A 22,009-nucleotide genomic window follows, 5' to 3' on the forward strand; every position below is an offset into this window, starting at 1 on the left:
GTCTGACGTCTGGGAGTCCAACGTCTGGGAGTCTGACATCTGGGAGTCTGACGTCTGGGAGTCTGACGTCTGGGAGTCTGATGTCTGGGAGTCCGACGTCTGGGAGTCTGATGTCTAGGAGTCTGACATCTGGGAGTCTGACGTCTGGGAGTCTGACGTCTGGGAATCTGACGTCTGGGAGTCCGACGTCTGGGAGTCTGACGTCTGGGAGTCTGATGTCTGGGTGTCTGACGTCTGGGAGTCTGATGTCTGGGAGTCGGACATCTGGGAGTCTGATGTCTGGGAGTCTGATGTCTGGGAGTCTGATGTCTGGGAGTCTGACATCTGGGAGTCTGACGTCTGGGAGTCTGACATCTGGGAGTCTGACGTCCGGGAGTCTGACGTCCGGGAGTCTGACGTCTGGGAGTCTGACGTCTGGGAGTCTGACATCTGGGAGTCTGATGTCTGGGAGTCTGACATCTGGGAGTCTGACATCTGGGAGTCTGATGTCTGGGAGTCTGACGTCAGGGAATCTGACGTCTGGGAGTCTGACGTCTGGGAGCCCGACGTCTGGGAGTCTGATATCTAGGAGTCTGACATCTGGGAGACTGACGTCCGGGAGTCTGACGTCTGGGAATCTGACGTCTGGGAGTCCGACGTCTGGGAGTCTGACATCTGGGAGTCTGATGTCTGGGAGTCTGACGTCTGGGAGTCTGATGTCTGGGAGTCGGACATCTGGGAGTCTGACATCTAGGAGTCTGATGTCTGGGAGTCGGACATCTGGGAGTCTGATGTCTAGGAGTCTGACATCTGGGAGTCTGACGTCCGGGAGTCTGACGTCTGGGAGTCTGACATCTGGGAATGTGACATCAGGGAATGTGACATCTGGGAGTGTGACATCAGGGAATGTGACATCAGGGAATGTGACATCTGGGAGTGTGACATCAGGGATTGTGACATCAGGGAATGTGACATCTGGGAGTGTGACATCAGGGAATGTGACATTTGGGAGTCTGACATCAGGGAATGTGACATCAGGGAATGTGACATTTGGGAGTCTCTCATCTGGGAATGTGACATCTGGGAGTGTGACATTTGGGAGTGTGATATTTGGGAGTGTGACATCTGGGAGTGTGATATTTGGGAGTGTGACATCAGGGAGTGTGACATCAGGGAGTGTGACATCAGAGAGTGTGACATCTGGGAGTGTGACATCTGGGAGTGTGACATCTGAGAGTGTGATATTTGTGAGTGGAACATCAGGGAGTGTGACATCTGGGAGTGTGACATCAGGGAGTGTGATATCAGGGAATGTGACATCTGGGAGGGTGACATCAGAGAGTGTGACATCAGGGAGGGTGACATCAGGGAGTGTGATGTTTGGGAGTGTGACATCAGGGAGTGTGACATCAGGGAGTGTGATGTTTGGGAGTGTGACATCAGGGAGTGTGATATTTGGGAGTGTGACATCAGAGAGTGTGACATCTGGGAGTGTGATATTTGGGAGTGTGACATCTGGGAGTGTGACATCAGAGAGTGTGACATCAGAGAGTGTGACATCAGGGAGTGTGACATCTGGGAGTGTGACATCTGGGAGTGTGATATTTGGGAGTGTGACATCAGAGAGTGTGACATCTGGGAGTGTGACATCAGAGAGTGTGACATCATGGAGTGTGACATCAGGAAGTGTGACATCTGGGAGTGTGACATCTGGGAGTGTGACATCAGAGAGTGTGACATCAGGGAGTGTGACATCAGAGAGTGTGACATCAGAGAATGTGACATCAGGGAGTGTGATATTTGGGAGTGTGACATCTGGGAGTGTGACATCTGGGAGTGTGACATCAGAGAGTGTGACATCAGAGAGTGTGACATCAGGGAGTGTGACATCTGGGAGTGTGACATCAGGGAGTGTGACATCAGGAAGTGTGACATCTGGGAGTGTGACAGCTGGGAGTGTGACATCAGAGAGTGTGACATCAGAGAGTGTGACATCAGGGAGTGTGATATTTGGGAGTGTGACATCATGGAGTGTGACATCAGAGAGTGTGACATCAGGGAGTGTAACATCAAAGAGTGTGACATCTGGGAGTATGACATCAGGGAGTGTGACATCAGAGAGTGTGACATCTGGGAGTGTGACAGCTGGGAGTGTGACATCAGAGAGTGTGACATCAGAGAGTGTGACATCTGGGAGTGTGATATTTGGGAGTGTGACATCATGGAGTGTGACATCTGGGAGTGTGACATCTGGGAGTGTGACAGCTGGGAGTGTGACATCAGAGAGTGTGACATCAGAGAGTGTGACATCAGAGAATGTGACATCAGAGAGTGTGACATCAGGGAGTGTGACATCAGAGAATGTGACATCAGAGAGTGTGACATCAGGGAGTGTGACATCAGGGAGTGTGACATCAGAGAGTGTGACATCTGGGAGTGTGACATCTGGGAGTGTGATATTTGGGAGTGTGACATCAGGGAGTGTGACATCAGGGAGTGTGACATCAGGGAGTGTGACATCAGAGAGTGTGACATCAGGGAGTGTAACATCAAGGAGTGTGACATCTGGGAGTATGACATCAGGGAGTGTGACATCAGAGAGTGTGACATCAGAGAGTGTGACATCAGGGAGTGTGACATCAGAGAATGTGACATCAGAGAGTGTGACATCAGGGAGTGTGACATCAGGGAGTGTGACATCAGAGAGTGTGACATCTGGGAGTGTGACATCTGGGAGTGTGATATTTGGGAGTGTGACATCAGGGAGTGTGACATCAGGGAGTGTGATATCAGGGAGTGGGACATCTGGGAGTGTGACATCTGGGAGTGTGACATCTGGGAGTGTGACATCAGAGAATGTGACATCAGAGAGTGTGACATCAGAGAGTGTGACATCTGGGAGTGTGATATTTGTGAGTGGAACATCAGGGAGTGTGACATCTGGGAGTGTGACATCAGGGAGTGTGATATTTGGGAGTGTGACATCTGGGAGTGTGACATCAGAGAGTGTGATATTTGGGAGTGTGACATCAGGGAGTGTGACATCAGAGAGTGTGATATTTGGGAGTGTGACATCTGGGAGTGTGACATCAGGGAGTGTGATATTTGGGAGTGTGACATCTGGGAGTGTGACATCAGGGAGTGTGATATTTGGGAGTGTGACATCAGGGAGTGTGATATTTGGGAGTGTGATATTTGGGAGTGTGACATCAGAGAGTGTGATATCAAGGAATGTGACATCTGGGAGTGTGACATCAGGGAATGTGACATTTGGGAGTCTGACATCTGGGAATGTGACATCAGGGAATGTGACATCTGGGAGTGTGACATTTGGGAGTGTGAGATTTGGGAGTGTGATATTTGGGAGTGTGACATCTGGGAGTGTGATATTTGGGAGTGTGACATCAGGGAGTGTGACATCTGCGAGTGTGACATCAGGGAGTGTGACATCTGGGAGTGTGACATCAGGGAGTGTGATATTTGGGAGTGTGATATTTGGGAGTGTGACATCAGAGAGTGTGACATCAGGGAGTGTGGCATCAGAGAGTGTGACATCTGGGAGTGTGACATCTGGGAGTGTGATATTTGGGAGTGTGACATCAGAGAGTGTGACATCAGGGAGTGTGATATTTGGGAGTGTGACATCAGGGAGTGTGACATCAGGGAGTGTGACATCTGGGAGTGTGACATCTGGGAGTGTGACATCTGGGAGTGTGACATCAGGGAGTGTGACATCTGGGAGTGTGACATCTGGGAGTATGACATCTGAGAGTGTGACATCAGGGAGTGTGACATCTGGGAGTGTGCCATCAGGGAGTGTGACATCAGAGAGTGTGACATCTGGGAGCGTGATATTTGTGAGTGGAACATCAGGGAGTGTGACATCTGGGAGTGTGACATCAGGGAGTGTGATATTTGGGAATGTGACATCTAGGAGGGTGACATCAGAGAGTGTGACATCAGGGAGGGTGACATCAGGGAGTGTGATGTTTGGAAGTGTGACATCAGGGAGTGTGACATCAGGGAGTGTGATATTTGGGAGTGTGACATCAGGGAGTGTGACATCAGAGAGTGTGACATCTGGGAGTGTGACATTTGGGAGTGTGACATCAGGAAGTGTGACATCTGGGAGTGTGACATCAGGGAGTGTGACATCAGGGAGTGTGACATCAGGGAGTGTGACATCAGAGAGTGTGACATCTGGGAGTGTGACATCTGGGAGTGTGATATTTGGGAGTGTGACATCAGGGAGTGTGACATCAGGGAGTGTGACATCTGGGAGTGTGACATCAGGGAGTGTGACATCAGGGAGTGGGATATCTGGGAGTGTGACATCTGGGAGTATGACATCTGAGAGTGTGACATCTGAGAGTGTGATATTTGTGAGTGGAACATCAGGGAGTGTGACATCTGGGAGTGTGACATCAGGGAGTGTGATATCAGGGAATGTGACATCTGGGAGGGTGACATCAGAGAGTGTGACATCAGGGAGGGTGACATCAGGGAGTGTGATGTTTGGGAGTGTGACATCAGGGAGTGTGACATCAGGGAGTGTGATGTTTGGGAGTGTGACATCAGGGAGTGTGATATTTGGGAGTGTGACATCAGAGAGTGTGACATCTGGGAGTGTGATATTTGGGAGTGTGACATCAGAGAGTGTGACATCAGAGAGTGTGACATCAGGGAGTGTGACATCAGAGAGTGTGACATCTGGGAGTGTGACATCTGGGAGTGTGATATTTGGGAGTGTGACATCAGAGAGTGTGACATCTGGGAGTGTGACATCAGAGAGTGTGACATCATGGAGTGTGACATCAGGAAGTGTGACATCTGGGAGTGTGACATCTGGGAGTGTGACATCAGAGAGTGTGACATCAGGGAGTGTGACATCAGAGAGTGTGACATCAGAGAATGTGACATCAGGGAGTGTGATATTTGGGAGTGTGACATCTGGGAGTGTGACATCTGGGAGTGTGACATCAGGGAGTGTGACATCAGAGAGTGTGACATCAGGGAGTGTGACATCTGGGAGTGTGACATCAGGGAGTGTGACATCAGGAAGTGTGACATCTGGGAGTGTGACAGCTGGGAGTGTGACATCAGAGAGTGTGACATCAGAGAGTGTGACATCTGGGAGTGTGATATTTGGGAGTGTGACATCATGGAGTGTGACATCAGAGAGTGTGACATCTGGGAGTATGACATCAGAGAGTGTGACATCAGAGAGTGTGACATCTGGGAGTGTGATATTTGGGAGTGTGACATCATGGAGTGTGACATCTGGGAGTGTGACATCTGGGAGTGTGACATCAGAGAGTGTGACATCAGGGAGTGTAACATCAAGGAGTGTGACATCTGGGAGTATGACATCAGGGAGTGTGACATCAGAGAGTGTGACATCAGAGAGTGTGACATCAGGGAGTGTGACATCTGGGAGTGTGACATCAGAGAGTGTGACATCAGGGAGTGTAACATCAAGGAGTGTGACATCTGGGAGTATGACATCAGGGAGTGTGACATCAGAGAGTGTGACATCAGAGAGTGTGACATCAGAGAGTGTGACATCAGAGAGTGTGACATCAGGGAGTGTAACATCAAAGAGTGTGACATCTGGGAGTGTGATATTTGGGAGTGTGACATCATGGAGTGTGACATCTGGGAGTGTGACATCTGGGAGTGTGACAGCTGGGAGTGTGACATCAGAGAGTGTGACATCAGAGAGTGTGACATCTGGGAGTGTGATATTTGGGAGTGTGACATCATGGAGTGTGACATCTGGGAGTGTGACATCTGGGAGTGTGACATCAGAGAGTGTGACATCAGGGAGTGTAACATCAAGGAGTGTGACATCTGGGAGTATGACATCAGGGAGTGTGACATCAGAGAGTGTGACATCAGAGAGTGTGACATCAGGGAGTGTGACATCAGAGAATGTGACATCAGGGAGTGTGACATCAGGGAGTGTGACATCAGAGAGTGTGACATCTGGGAGTGTGACATCAGGGAGTGTGACATCAGAGAGTGTGACATCTGGGAGTGTGACATCTGGGAGTGTGATATTTGGGAGTGTGACATCAGGGAGTGTGACATCAGGGAGTGTGACATCAGGGAGTGGGACATCTGGGAGTGTGACATCTGGGAGTGTGACATCTGGGAGTGTGACATCAGAGAATGTGACATCAGAGAGTGTGACATCAGAGAGTGTGACATCTGGGAGTGTGATATTTGTGAGTGGAACATCAGGGAGTGTGACATCTGGGAGTGTGACATCAGGGAGTGTGATATTTGGGAGTGTGACATCTGGGAGTGTGACATCAGGGAGTGTGATATCTGGGAGTGTGACATCTGGGAGTATGACATCTGAGAGTGTGACATCAGGGAGTGTGACATCTGGGAGTGTGCCATCAGGGAGTGTGACATCAGAGAGTGTGACATCTGGGAGCGTGATATTTGTGAGTGGAACATCAGGGAGTGTGACATCTGGGAGTGTGACATCAGGGAGTGTGATATTTGGGAATGTGACATCTAGGAGGGTGACATCAGAGAGTGTGACATCAGGGAGGGTGACATCAGGGAGTGTGATGTTTGGAAGTGTGACATCAGGGAGTGTGACATCAGGGAGTGTGATATTTGGGAGTGTGACATCAGGGAGTGTGACATCAGAGAGTGTGACATCTGGGAGTGTGACATTTGGGAGTGTGACATCAGGAAGTGTGACATCTGGGAGTGTGACATCAGGGAGTGTGACATCAGGGAGTGTGACATCAGGGAGTGTGACATCAGAGAGTGTGACATCTGGGAGTGTGACATCTGGGAGTGTGATATTTGGGAGTGTGACATCAGGGAGTGTGACATCAGGGAGTGTGACATCTGGGAGTGTGACATCAGGGAGTGTGACATCAGGGAGTGGGATATCTGGGAGTGTGACATCTGGGAGTATGACATCTGAGAGTGTGACATCTGAGAGTGTGATATTTGTGAGTGGAACATCAGGGAGTGTGACATCTGGGAGTGTGACATCAGGGAGTGTGATATCAGGGAATGTGACATCTGGGAGGGTGACATCAGAGAGTGTGACATCAGGGAGGGTGACATCAGGGAGTGTGATGTTTGGGAGTGTGACATCAGGGAGTGTGACATCAGGGAGTGTGATGTTTGGGAGTGTGACATCAGGGAGTGTGATATTTGGGAGTGTGACATCAGAGAGTGTGACATCTGGGAGTGTGATATTTGGGAGTGTGACATCAGAGAGTGTGACATCAGAGAGTGTGACATCAGGGAGTGTGACATCAGAGAGTGTGACATCTGGGAGTGTGACATCTGGGAGTGTGATATTTGGGAGTGTGACATCAGAGAGTGTGACATCTGGGAGTGTGACATCAGAGAGTGTGACATCATGGAGTGTGACATCAGGAAGTGTGACATCTGGGAGTGTGACATCTGGGAGTGTGACATCAGAGAGTGTGACATCAGGGAATGTGACATCAGAGAGTGTGACATCAGAGAATGTGACATCAGGGAGTGTGATATTTGGGAGTGTGACATCTGGGAGTGTGACATCTGGGAGTGTGACATCAGGGAGTGTGACATCAGAGAGTGTGACATCAGGGAGTGTGACATCTGGGAGTGTGACATCAGGGAGTGTGACATCAGGAAGTGTGACATCTGGGAGTGTGACAGCTGGGAGTGTGACATCAGAGAGTGTGACATCAGAGAGTGTGACATCTGGGAGTGTGATATTTGGGAGTGTGACATCATGGAGTGTGACATCAGAGAGTGTGACATCTGGGAGTATGACATCAGAGAGTGTGACATCAGAGAGTGTGACATCTGGGAGTGTGATATTTGGGAGTGTGACATCATGGAGTGTGACATCTGGGAGTGTGACATCTGGGAGTGTGACATCAGAGAGTGTGACATCAGGGAGTGTAACATCAAGGAGTGTGACATCTGGGAGTATGACATCAGGGAGTGTGACATCAGAGAGTGTGACATCAGAGAGTGTGACATCAGGGAGTGTGACATCTGGGAGTGTGACATCAGAGAGTGTGACATCAGGGAGTGTAACATCAAGGAGTGTGACATCTGGGAGTATGACATCAGGGAGTGTGACATCAGAGAGTGTGACATCAGAGAGTGTGACATCAGAGAGTGTGACATCAGAGAGTGTGACATCAGGGAGTGTAACATCAAAGAGTGTGACATCTGGGAGTGTGATATTTGGGAGTGTGACATCATGGAGTGTGACATCTGGGAGTGTGACATCTGGGAGTGTGACAGCTGGGAGTGTGACATCAGAGAGTGTGACATCAGAGAGTGTGACATCTGGGAGTGTGATATTTGGGAGTGTGACATCATGGAGTGTGACATCTGGGAGTGTGACATCTGGGAGTGTGACATCAGAGAGTGTGACATCAGGGAGTGTAACATCAAGGAGTGTGACATCTGGGAGTATGACATCAGGGAGTGTGACATCAGAGAGTGTGACATCAGAGAGTGTGACATCAGGGAGTGTGACATCAGAGAATGTGACATCAGGGAGTGTGACATCAGGGAGTGTGACATCAGAGAGTGTGACATCTGGGAGTGTGACATCAGGGAGTGTGACATCAGAGAGTGTGACATCTGGGAGTGTGACATCTGGGAGTGTGATATTTGGGAGTGTGACATCAGGGAGTGTGACATCAGGGAGTGTGACATCAGGGAGTGGGACATCTGGGAGTGTGACATCTGGGAGTGTGACATCTGGGAGTGTGACATCAGAGAATGTGACATCAGAGAGTGTGACATCAGAGAGTGTGACATCTGGGAGTGTGATATTTGTGAGTGGAACATCAGGGAGTGTGACATCTGGGAGTGTGACATCAGGGAGTGTGATATTTGGGAGTGTGACATCTGGGAGTGTGACATCAGGGAGTGTGATATTTGGGAGTGTGACATCAGGGAGTGTGATATTTGGGAGTGTGATATTTGGGAGTGTGACATCAGAGAGTGTGATATCAAGGAATGTGACATCTGGGAGTGTGACATCAGGGAATGTGACATTTGGGAGTCTGACATCTGGGAATGTGACATCAGGGAATGTGACATCTGGGAGTGTGACATTTGGGAGTGTGAGATTTGGGAGTGTGATATTTGGGAGTGTGACATCTGGGAGTGTGATATTTGGGAGTGTGACATCAGGGAGTGTGACATCTGCGAGTGTGACATCAGGGAGTGTGACATCTGGGAGTGTGACATCAGGGAGTGTGATATTTGGGAGTGTGATATTTGGGAGTGTGACATCAGAGAGTGTGACATCAGGGAGTGTGGCATCAGAGAGTGTGACATCTGGGAGTGTGACATCTGGGAGTGTGATATTTGGGAGTGTGACATCAGAGAGTGTGACATCAGGGAGTGTGATATTTGGGAGTGTGACATCAGGGAGTGTGACATCAGGGAGTGTGACATCTGGGAGTGTGACATCTGGGAGTGTGACATCTGGGAGTGTGACATCAGGGAGTGTGACATCTGGGAGTGTGACATCTGGGAGTATGACATCTGAGAGTGTGACATCAGGGAGTGTGACATCTGGGAGTGTGACATCAGGGAGTGTGACATCAGAGAGTGTGACATCTGGGAGCGTGATATTTGTGAGTGGAACATCAGGGAGTGTGACATCTGGGAGTGTGACATCAGGGAGTGTGATATTTGGGAATGTGACATCTAGGAGGGTGACATCAGAGAGTGTGACATCAGGGAGGGTGACATCAGGGAGTGTGATGTTTGGAAGTGTGACATCAGGGAGTGTGACATCAGGGAGTGTGATATTTGGGAGTGTGACATCAGGGAGTGTGACATCAGAGAGTGTGACATCTGGGAGTGTGACATTTGGGAGTGTGACATCAGGAAGTGTGACATCTGGGAGTGTGACATCAGGGAGTGTGATATTTGGGAGTGTGACATCTGGGAGTGTGACATCAGGGAGTGTGACACCAGAGAGTGTGACATCTGGGAGTGTGACATCAGGGAGTGTGATATTTGGGAGTGTGACATCTGGGAGTGTGACATCAGGGAGTGTGACATCAGAGAGAGTGACATCAGGGAGTGTGACATCAGGGAGTGTGACACCTGGGAGCGTGACATCTGGGAGTGTGACATCTGGGAGTGTGACATCTTGGAGTGTGACATCAGGGAGTGTGATATTTGGGAGTGTGACATTTGGGAGTGTGACATCAGAGAGTGTGACATCTGGGAGTGTGATATTTGGGAGTGTGACATCAGAGAGTGTGACATCTGGGAGTGTGACATTTGGGAGTGTGACATCAGGGAGTGTGACATCTGGGAGTGTGACATCAGGGAGTGTGATATTTGGGAGTGTGACATCAGAGAGTGTGACATCAGGGAGTGTGACATCAGAGAGTGTGACATCAGAGAGTGTGACATCTGGGAGTGTGACATGTTGGAGTGTGACATCTGGGAGTGTGACATCAGAGAGTGTGACATCTGGGAGTGTGATATTTGGGAGTGTGACATCAGGGAGTGTGACATCTGGGAGTGTGACATCAGGGAGTGTGATATTTGGGAGTGTGATATTTGGGAGTGTGACATCTGGGAGTGTGACATTTGGCAGTGTGACATCTGGGAGTGTGACATCTGGGAGTGTGATATTTGGGAGTGTGACATCTGGGAGTGTGACATTTGGGAGTGTGACATCAGGGAGTGTGACATCTGGGAGTGTGACATTTGGGAGTGTGACATCAGGGAATGTGACATCAGAGAGTGTGACATCAGGGAGTGTGACATTTGGGAGTGTGACATCATGGAATGTGACATCAGGGAGTGTGACATCAGGGAGTGTCACATTTGGGAGTGTGACATTTGGGAGTGTGACATCAGAGAGTGTGACATCAGAGAGTGTGGCATCTGGGAGTGTGACATCAGAGAGTGTGACATCTGGGAGTGTGATATTTGGGAGTGTGACATCAGGGAGTGTGACATCTGCGAGTGTGACATCAGGGAGTGTGACATCTGGGAGTGTGACATCAGGGAGTGTGACATCAGGAGTGTGATATTTGGGAGTGTGATATTTGGGAGTGTGACATCAGGGAGTGTGACATCAGAGTGTGTGACATCAGGGAGTGTGACATCAGGGAGTGTGATGTTTGGGAGAGTGACATCAGGGAGTGTGACATCAGGGAGTGTGACATCAGAGAATGTGACATCAGGGAGTGTGACATCAGGGAGTGTGACATCAGAGAGTGTGACATCTGGGAGTGTGACATCAGGGAGTGTGACATCAGAGAGTGTGACATCTGGGAGTGTGACATCTGGGAGTGTGATATTTGGGAGTGTGACATCAGGGAGTGTGACATCAGGGAGTGTGACATCAGGGAGTGGGACATCTGGGAGTGTGACATCTGGGAGTGTGACATCTGGGAGTGTGACATCAGAGAATGTGACATCAGAGAGTGTGACATCAGAGAGTGTGACATCTGGGAGTGTGATATTTGTGAGTGGAACATCAGGGAGTGTGACATCTGGGAGTGTGACATCAGGGAGTGTGATATTTGGGAGTGTGACATCTGGGAGTGTGACATCAGGGAGTGTGATATTTGGGAGTGTGACATCAGGGAGTGTGATATTTGGGAGTGTGATATTTGGGAGTGTGACATCAGAGAGTGTGATATCAAGGAATGTGACATCTGGGAGTGTGACATCAGGGAATGTGACATTTGGGAGTCTGACATCTGGGAATGTGACATCAGGGAATGTGACATCTGGGAGTGTGACATTTGGGAGTGTGAGATTTGGGAGTGTGATATTTGGGAGTGTGACATCTGGGAGTGTGATATTTGGGAGTGTGACATCAGGGAGTGTGACATCTGCGAGTGTGACATCAGGGAGTGTGACATCTGGGAGTGTGACATCAGGGAGTGTGATATTTGGGAGTGTGATATTTGGGAGTGTGACATCAGAGAGTGTGACATCAGGGAGTGTGGCATCAGAGAGTGTGACATCTGGGAGTGTGACATCTGGGAGTGTGATATTTGGGAGTGTGACATCAGAGAGTGTGACATCAGGGAGTGTGATATTTGGGAGTGTGACATCAGGGAGTGTGACATCAGGGAGTGTGACATCTGGGAGTGTGACATCTGGGAGTGTGACATCTGGGAGTGTGACATCAGGGAGTGTGACATCTGGGAGTGTGACATCTGGGAGTATGACATCTGAGAGTGTGACATCAGGGAGTGTGACATCTGGGAGTGTGACATCAGGGAGTGTGACATCAGAGAGTGTGACATCTGGGAGCGTGATATTTGTGAGTGGAACATCAGGGAGTGTGACATCTGGGAGTGTGACATCAGGGAGTGTGATATTTGGGAATGTGACATCTAGGAGGGTGACATCAGAGAGTGTGACATCAGGGAGGGTGACATCAGGGAGTGTGATGTTTGGAAGTGTGACATCAGGGAGTGTGACATCAGGGAGTGTGATATTTGGGAGTGTGACATCAGGGAGTGTGACATCAGAGAGTGTGACATCTGGGAGTGTGACATTTGGGAGTGTGACATCAGGAAGTGTGACATCTGGGAGTGTGACATCAGGGAGTGTGATATTTGGGAGTGTGACATCTGGGAGTGTGACATCAGGGAGTGTGACACCAGAGAGTGTGACATCTGGGAGTGTGACATCAGGGAGTGTGATATTTGGGAGTGTGACATCTGGGAGTGTGACATCAGGGAGTGTGACATCAGAGAGAGTGACATCAGGGAGTGTGACATCAGGGAGTGTGACACCTGGGAGCGTGACATCTGGGAGTGTGACATCTGGGAGTGTGACATCTTGGAGTGTGACATCAGGGAGTGTGATATTTGGGAGTGTGACATTTGGGAGTGTGACATCAGAGAGTGTGACATCTGGGAGTGTGACATCTGGGAGTGTGATATTTGGGAGTGTGACATCAGGGAGTGTGACATCAGGGAGTGTGACATCAGGGAGTGGGACATCTGGGAGTGTGACATCTGGGAGTGTGACATCTGGGAGTGTGACATCAGAGAATGTGACATCAGAGAGTGTGACATCAGAGAGTGTGACATCTGGGAGTGTGATATTTGTGAGTGGAACATCAGGGAGTGTGACATCTGGGAGTGTGACATCAGGGAGTGTGATATTTGGGAGTGTGACATCTGGGAGTGTGACATCAGGGAGTGTGATATTTGGGAGTGTGACATCAGGGAGTGTGATATTTGGGAGTGTGATATTTGGGAGTGTGACATCAGAGAGTGTGATATCAAGGAATGTGACATCTGGGAGTGTGACATCAGGGAATGTGACATTTGGGAGTCTGACATCTGGGAATGTGACATCAGGGAATGTGACATCTGGGAGTGTGACATTTGGGAGTGTGAGATTTGGGAGTGTGATATTTGGGAGTGTGACATCTGGGAGTGTGATATTTGGGAGTGTGACATCAGGGAGTGTGACATCTGCGAGTGTGACATCAGGGAGTGTGACATCTGGGAGTGTGACATCAGGGAGTGTGATATTTGGGAGTGTGATATTTGGGAGTGTGACATCAGAGAGTGTGACATCAGGGAGTGTGGCATCAGAGAGTGTGACATCTGGGAGTGTGACATCTGGGAGTGTGATATTTGGGAGTGTGACATCAGAGAGTGTGACATCAGGGAGTGTGATATTTGGGAGTGTGACATCAGGGAGTGTGACATCAGGGAGTGTGACATCTGGGAGTGTGACATCTGGGAGTGTGACATCTGGGAGTGTGACATCAGGGAGTGTGACATCTGGGAGTGTGACATCTGGGAGTATGACATCTGAGAGTGTGACATCAGGGAGTGTGACATCTGGGAGTGTGACATCAGGGAGTGTGACATCAGAGAGTGTGACATCTGGGAGCGTGATATTTGTGAGTGGAACATCAGGGAGTGTGACATCTGGGAGTGTGACATCAGGGAGTGTGATATTTGGGAATGTGACATCTAGGAGGGTGACATCAGAGAGTGTGACATCAGGGAGGGTGACATCAGGGAGTGTGATGTTTGGAAGTGTGACATCAGGGAGTGTGACATCAGGGAGTGTGATATTTGGGAGTGTGACATCAGGGAGTGTGACATCAGAGAGTGTGACATCTGGGAGTGTGACATTTGGGAGTGTGACATCAGGAAGTGTGACATCTGGGAGTGTGACATCAGGGAGTGTGATATTTGGGAGTGTGACATCTGGGAGTGTGACATCAGGGAGTGTGACACCAGAGAGTGTGACATCTGGGAGTGTGACATCAGGGAGTGTGATATTTGGGAGTGTGACATCTGGGAGTGTGACATCAGGGAGTGTGACATCAGAGAGAGTGACATCAGGGAGTGTGACATCAGGGAGTGTGACACCTGGGAGCGTGACATCTGGGAGTGTGACATCTGGGAGTGTGACATCTTGGAGTGTGACATCAGGGAGTGTGATATTTGGGAGTGTGACATTTGGGAGTGTGACATCAGAGAGTGTGACATCTGGGAGTGTGATATTTGGGAGTGTGACATCAGAGAGTGTGACATCTGGGAGTGTGACATTTGGGAGTGTGACATCAGGGAGTGTGACATCTGGGAGTGTGACATCAGGGAGTGTGATATTTGGGAGTGTGACATCAGAGAGTGTGACATCAGGGAGTGTGACATCAGAGAGTGTGACATCAGAGAGTGTGACATCTGGGAGTGTGACATGTTGGAGTGTGACATCTGGGAGTGTGACATCAGAGAGTGTGACATCTGGGAGTGTGATATTTGGGAGTGTGACATCAGGGAGTGTGACATCTGGGAGTGTGACATCAGGGAGTGTGATATTTGGGAGTGTGATATTTGGGAGTGTGACATCTGGGAGTGTGACATTTGGCAGTGTGACATCTGGGAGTGTGACATCTGGGAGTGTGATATTTGGGAGTGTGACATCTGGGAGTGTGACATTTGGGAGTGTGACATCAGGGAGTGTGACATCTGGGAGTGTGACATTTGGGAGTGTGACATCAGGGAATGTGACATCAGAGAGTGTGACATCAGGGAGTGTGACATTTGGGAGTGTGACATCATGGAATGTGACATCAGGGAGTGTGACATCAGGGAGTGTCACATTTGGGAGTGTGACATTTGGGAGTGTGACATCAGAGAGTGTGACATCAGAGAGTGTGGCATCTGGGAGTGTGACATCAGAGAGTGTGACATCTGGGAGTGTGATATTTGGGAGTGTGACATCAGGGAGTGTGACATCTGCGAGTGTGACATCAGGGAGTGTGACATCTGGGAGTGTGACATCAGGGAGTGTGACATCAGGAGTGTGATATTTGGGAGTGTGATATTTGGGAGTGTGACATCAGGGAGTGTGACATCAGAGTGTGTGACATCAGGGAGTGTGACATCAGGGAGTGTGATGTTTGGGAGAGTGACATCAGGGAGTGTGACATTTAGGAGTGTGATATTTGGGAGTGTGATATTTGGGAGTGTGACATCAGAGAGTGGACATCAGGGAGTGTGACATCTGGGAGTGTGACATCAGGGAGTGTGACATCAGAGAGTGTGACATCAGGGAGTGTGACATCAGGGGGTGTGACATCTGGGAGTGTGACATCTGGGAGTGTGATATTTGGGATTGTGACATCTGGGAGTGTGACATCAGGGAGTGTGACATCAGAGAGTGTGACATCAGGGAGTGTGACATCTGGGAGTGTGACATCAGAGAGTGTGACATCTGGGAGTGTGACATCTGGGAGTGTGACATCAGAGAGTGTGACATCTGGGAGTGTGATATTTGGGGGTGTGACATCAGGGAGTGTGACATCTGGGAGTGTGACATCAGGGAGTGTGACATCTGGGAGTGTGACATCTGGGAGTGTGATATTTAGGAGTGTGACATCAGGGAGTGTGACATCAGGGAGCGTGACATCAGGGAGTGTGACATTTGGGAGTGTGTCATCAGGAAGTGTGACATCAGGGAGCGTGACATCTGGGAGTGTGACATCAGAGAGTGTGACACCTGGGAGTGTGATATTTGGGAGTGTGACATCTGGGAGTGTGACATCAGAGAGTGTGACATCAGGGAGTGTGATATCTGGGAGTGTGACATCTGGGAGTGTGACATCAGGGAGTGTGACATCAGAGAGTGTGACATCAGGGAGTGTGATATTTGGGAGTGTGACATCAGGGAGTATGACATCTGGGAGTGTGACATCAGAGAGTGTGACATCAGGGAGTGTGACATCAGGGAGTGTGACATCTGGGAGTGTGACATCAGGGAGTGTGATATTTGGGAGTGTGACATCTGGGAGTGTGACATCAGGGAGTGTGACATCAGAGAGAGTGACATCAGGGAGTGTGACATCAGGGAGTGTGACATCAGGGAGTGTGACACCTGGGAGCGTGACATCTGGGAGTGTGACATCAGGGAGTGTGACATCAGGGAGTGTAACATCAAGGAGTGTGATATCTGGGAGTGTGACATCAGGGAGTGTGACATCAGAGAGTGTGACATATGGGAGTGTGACATCTGGGAGTGTGATATTTGGGAGTGTGACATCAGAGAGTGTGACATCTGGGAGTGTGATATTTGGGAGTGTGACATCAGGGAGTGTGACATCTGGGAGTGTGACATCTGGGAGTGTGACATCAGGGAGTGTGACATCAGAGAGTGTGACATCTGGGAGTGTGACATCAGAGATTGTGACATCTGGGAGTGTGACATCTGGGAGTGTGACATCTGGGAGTGTGATATTTGGGAGTGTGACATCTGGGAGTGTGACATTTGGGAGTGTGACATCAGAGAGTGTGACATCTGGGAGTGTGACATCTGGGAGTGTGACATCAGGGAGTGTGACATCAGAGAGTGTCACATATGGGAGTGTGACATCTGGGAATGTGACATCAGGGAGTGTGACATCAGAGAGTGTGACATCAGAGAGTGTGACATCTGGGAGTGTGACATCAGGGAGTGTGACATCAGAGAGTGTCACATATGGGAGTGTGACATCTGGGAATGTGACATCAGGGAGTGTGACATCAGAGAGTGTGACATCAGAGAGTGTGACATCTGGGAGTGTGACATCTGGGAGTGTGACATCAGGGAGTGTGATATTTGGGAGTGTGACATCTGGGAGTGTGACATCTGGGAGTGTGACATCAGGGAGTGTGACATCTGGGAGTGTGATATTTGGGAGTGTGACATCAGAGAGTGTGACATCTGGGAGTGTGACATTTGGGAGTGTGACATCAGGGAGTGTGACATCTGGGAGTGTGACATCAGGGAGTGTGATATTTGGGAGTGTGTCATTAGAGAGTGTGACATCAGGGAGTGTGACATCAGAGAGTGTGACATCAGGGAGTGTGACATCAGGGAGTGTGACATCTGGGAGTGTGACATCAGAGAGTGTGACATCTGGGAGTGTGATATTTGGGAGTGTGACATCTGGGAGTGTGATATTTGGGAGTGTGATATTTGGGAGTGTGACATCTGGGAGTGTGACATTTGGCAGTGTGACATCTGGGAGTGTGACATCTGGGAGTGTGATATTTGGGAGTGTGACATCTGGGAGTGTGACATTTGGGAGTGTGACATCAGGGAGTGTGACATCTGGGAGTGTGACATTTGGGAGTGTGATATTTGGGAGTGTGACATCTGGGAGTGTGACATCTGGGAGTGTGACATTTGGGAGTGTGACATCAGGGAGTGTGACATCTGGGAGTGTGATATTTGGGAGTGTGACATCAGAGAGTGTGACATCTGGGAGTGTGACATCTGGGAGTGTGACATCAGAGAGTGTGACATCAGGGAGTGTGAAATCTGGGAGTGTGACATCTGGGAGTGTGACATCTGGGAGTGTGACATCAGAGAGTGTGACATCAGGGAGTGTGATATTTGGGAGTGTGACATTTGGGAGTGTGACATCAGAGAGTGTGACATCAGAGAGTGTGGCATCTGGGAGTGTGACATCAGAGAGTGTGACATCTGGGAGTGTGATATTTGGGAGTGTGACATCAGGGAGTGTGACATCTGCGAGTGTGACATCAGGGAGTGTGACATCTCGGAGTGTGACATCAGGGAGTGTGAAATCTGGGAGTGTGACATCTGGGAGTGTGACATTTGGGAGTGTGACATCATGGAATGTGACATCAGGGAGTGTGATATTTGGGAGTGTGACATTTGGGAGTGTGACATCAGAGAGTGTGACATCAGAGAGTGTGGCATCTGGGAGTGTGACATCAGAGAGTGTGACATCTGGGAGTGTGATATTTGGGAGTGTGACATCAGGGAGTGTGACATCTGCGAGTGTGACATCAGGGAGTGTGACATCTCGGAGTGTGACATCAGGGAGTGTGACATCAGGGAGTGTGATATTTGGGAGTGTGACATCAGAGAGTGTGACATCAGGGAGTGTGGCATCAGAGAGTGTGACATCTGGGAGTGTGACATCTGGGAGTGTGATATTTGGGAGTGTGACATCAGAGAGTGTGACATCAGGGAGTGTGATATTTGGGTGTGTGACATCAGGGAGTGTGACATCTGGGAGTATGACATCAGGGAGTGTGACATCAGGGAGTGTGACATCTGGGAGTGTGACATCAGAGAGTGTGACATCAGGGAGTGTGACATCAGAAAGTGTGACATCAGGGAGTGTGATATTTGGGAGTGTGACATCAGGGAGTGTGACATCTGGGAGTGTGACATCAGAGAGTGTGACATCTGGGAGTGTGATATTTGTGAGTGGAACATCAGGGAGTGTGACATCTGGGAGTGTGACATCTAGGAGGGTGACATCAGAGAGTGTGACATCAGGGAGGGTGACATCAGGGAGTGTGATGTTTGGGAGTGTGACATCAGGGAGTGTGACATCAGGGAGTGTGATATTTGGGAGTGTGACATCAGGGAGTGTGACATCAGAGAGTGTGACATCTGGGAGTGTGACATTTGGGAGTGTGACATCTGGGAGTGTGACATCTGGGAGTGTGACATCAGAGAGTGTGACATCAGGGAGTGTGACATCAGGGAGTGTGACATCTGGGAGTGTGACATCAGGGTGTGTGATATTTGGGAGTGTGACATCTGGGAGTGTGACATCAGGGAGTGTGACACCAGAGAGTGTGACATCAGGGAGTGTGACATCAGGGAGTGTAACATCTGGGAGTGTAACATCAAGGAGTGTGACATCTGGGAGTGTGACATCAGGGAGTGTGACATCAGAGAGTGTACATCTGGGAGTGTGACATCTGGGAGTGTGACATCTGGGAGTGTGACATCAGGGAGTGTGATATTTGGGAGTGTGATATTTGGGAGTGTGACATCAGAGAGTGTGACATCAGGGAGTGTGACATCAGAGAGTGTGACATCTGGGAGTGTGACATCTGGGAGTGTGACATCAGGGAGTGTGATATTTGGGAATGTGACATCTAGGAGGGTGACATCAGAGAGTGTGACATCAGGGAGGGTGACATCAGGGAGTGTGATGTTTGGGAGTGTGACATCAGGGAGTGTGACATCAGGGAGTGTGATATTTGGGAGTGTGACATCAGGGAGTGTGACATCAGAGAGTGTGACATCTGGGAGTGTGACATTTGGGAGTGTGACATCTGGGAGTGTGACATCAGAGAGCGTGACATCAGAGAGTGTGACATCTGGGAGTGTGACATCTGGGAGTGTGACATCTGGGAGTGTGACATCAGGGAGTGTGATATTTGGGAGTGTGACATCTGGGATGGTGACTCAGGGAGTGTGACATCAGAGAGTGTGACATCATGGAGTGTGACATCAGGAAGTGTGACATCTGGGAGTGTGACATCTGGGAGTGTGACATCAGAGAGTGTGACATCAGGGAGTGTGACATCTGGGAGTGTGACATCAGAGAGTGTGACATCAGAGAGTGTGACATCTGGTAGTGTGACATTTGGTAGTGTGACATCTGGGAGTGTGACATTTGGGAGTGTGACATCAGGGAGTGTGACATCTGGGAGTGTGATATTTGGGAGTGTGACATCAGAGAGTGTGACATCTGGGAGTGTGACATCTGGGAGTGTGACATCAGAGAGTGTGACATCAGGGAGTGTGAAATCTGCGAGTATGACATCTGGGAGTGTGACATCTGGGAGTGTGACATCAGAGAGTGTGACATCAGGGAGTGTGACATCTGGGAGTGTGACATCAGAGAGTGTGACATCTGGGAGTGTGACATCTGGGAGTGTGACATCAGAGAGTGTGACATCAGGGAGTGTGACATCAGGGAGTGTGACATCTGGGAGTGTGACATCTGGGAGTGTGACATCAGGGAGTGTGATATTTGGGAGTGTGACATCTGGGAGTGTGACATCAGGGAGTGTGACACCAGAGAGTGTGACATCTGGGAGTGTGACATCAGGGAGTGTAACATCTGGGAGTGTAACATCAAGGAGTGTGACATCTGGGAGTGTGACATCAGGGAGTGTGACATCAGAGAGTGTGACATCTGGGAGTGTGACATCAGGGAGTGTGACATCAGAGAGTGTGACATCTGGGAGTGTGACATCTGGGAGCGTGACATCTGGGAGTGTGATATTTGGGAGTGTGATATTTGGGAGTGTGACATCAGAGAGTGTGACATCTGGGAGTGTGACATCAGAGAGTGTGACATCAGAGAGTGTGACATCTGGGAGTGTGATATTTGGGAGTGTGACATCAGGGAGTGTGACATCTGGGAGTGTGACATCTGGGAGTGTGATATTTGAGAGTGTGACATTTGGGAGTGTGACATTTGGGAGTGTGACATCAGAGAGTGTGACATCTGGGAGTGTGACATCTGGGAGTGTGACATCAGAGTGTGTGACATCTGGGAGTGTGACATCTGGGAGTGTCACATCAGAGAGTGTGACATCTGGGAGTGTGATATTTGGGAGTGTGACATCAGGGAGTGTGATATTTGGGAGTGTGACATCAGGGAGTGTGACATCTGGGAATGTGATATTTAGGAGTGTGACATCAGGGAGTGTGACATCAGGGAGCGTGACATCAGGGTGTGTGACATTTGGGAGTGTGTCATCAGGAAGTGTGACATCAGGGAGCGTGACATCTGGGAGTGTGACATCGGAGAGTGTGACACCTGGGAGTGTGATATTTGGGAGTGTGATATTTGGGAGTGTGACATCAGGGAGTGTGACATCTGGGAGTGTGATATTTGGGAGTGTGACATCTGGGAGTGTGACATCAGAGAGTGTGACATCAGGGAGTGTGATATTTGGGAGTGTGATATTTGGGAGTGTGACATCAGGGAGTGTGACATCTGGGAGTGTGATATTTGGGAGTGTGACATCAGGGAGTGTGACATCTGGGAGTGTGACATCTGGGAGTGTGATATTTAGGAGTGTGACATCAGGGAGTGTGACATCAGGGAGCGTGACATCAGGGAGTGTGCCATTTGGGAGTGTGTCATCAGGAAGTGTGACATCAGGAAGCGTGACATCTGGGAGTGTGACATCAGAGAGTGTGACACCTGGGAGTGTGATATTTGGGAGTGTGACATCTGGGAGTGTGACATCAGAGAGTGTGACATCAGGGAGTGTGATATTTGGGAGTTTGATATCTGGGAGTGTGACATCTGGGAGTGTGACATCAGGGAGTGTGATATTTGGGAGTGTGACATCAGGGAGTGTGACATCAGGGAGTGTGACATCTGGGAGTGTGACATCAGGGAGTGCGACATCAGAGTGTGTGACATCAGGGAGTGTGACATCTGGGAGTGTGATGTTTGGGAGAGTGACATCAGGGAGTGTGACATTTGGGAGTGTGATATTTGGGAGTGTGATATTTGGGAGTGTGACATCAGAGAGTGGACATCAGGGAGTGTGACATCTGGGAGTGTGACATCAGGGAGTGTGACATCAGAGAGTGTGACATCAGGGAGTGTGACATCTGGGAGTGTGACATCAGAGAGTGTGACATCTGGGAGTGTGATATTTGGGAGTGTGACATCAGGGAGTGTGACATCTGGGAGTGTGACATCAGGGAGTGTGATATTTGTGATTGTGACATC

General features: G+C 49.7%; 1 protein-coding gene across 1 annotated transcript; it reads right to left on the reverse strand.

Moving 5' to 3' along the window:
• Nucleotides 1-11,677: 11,677 nt before the first annotated feature.
• On the reverse strand, nt 11,678-21,803 carry LOC148151778 (uncharacterized; the record flags this gene model as incomplete). The annotated part of the gene is made up of 5 exons (XM_087976796.1): nt 11,678-11,701; nt 12,517-12,788; nt 13,297-13,306; nt 17,459-17,644; nt 21,537-21,803. Coding segments are annotated over 5 exons (759 nt in total), but the record flags the coding sequence as incomplete, so codon positions are not given.
• Nucleotides 21,804-22,009: the final 206 nt, after the last annotated feature.

The sequence above is a fragment of the Chiloscyllium plagiosum genome, unplaced genomic scaffold (assembly GCF_037043375.1).
Source record: "Chiloscyllium plagiosum isolate Xiang-an unplaced genomic scaffold, Cpla_swu_hap1 HiC_scaffold_3, whole genome shotgun sequence".
Classification (NCBI taxonomy): Eukaryota; Metazoa; Chordata; class Chondrichthyes; order Orectolobiformes; family Hemiscylliidae; genus Chiloscyllium; species Chiloscyllium plagiosum.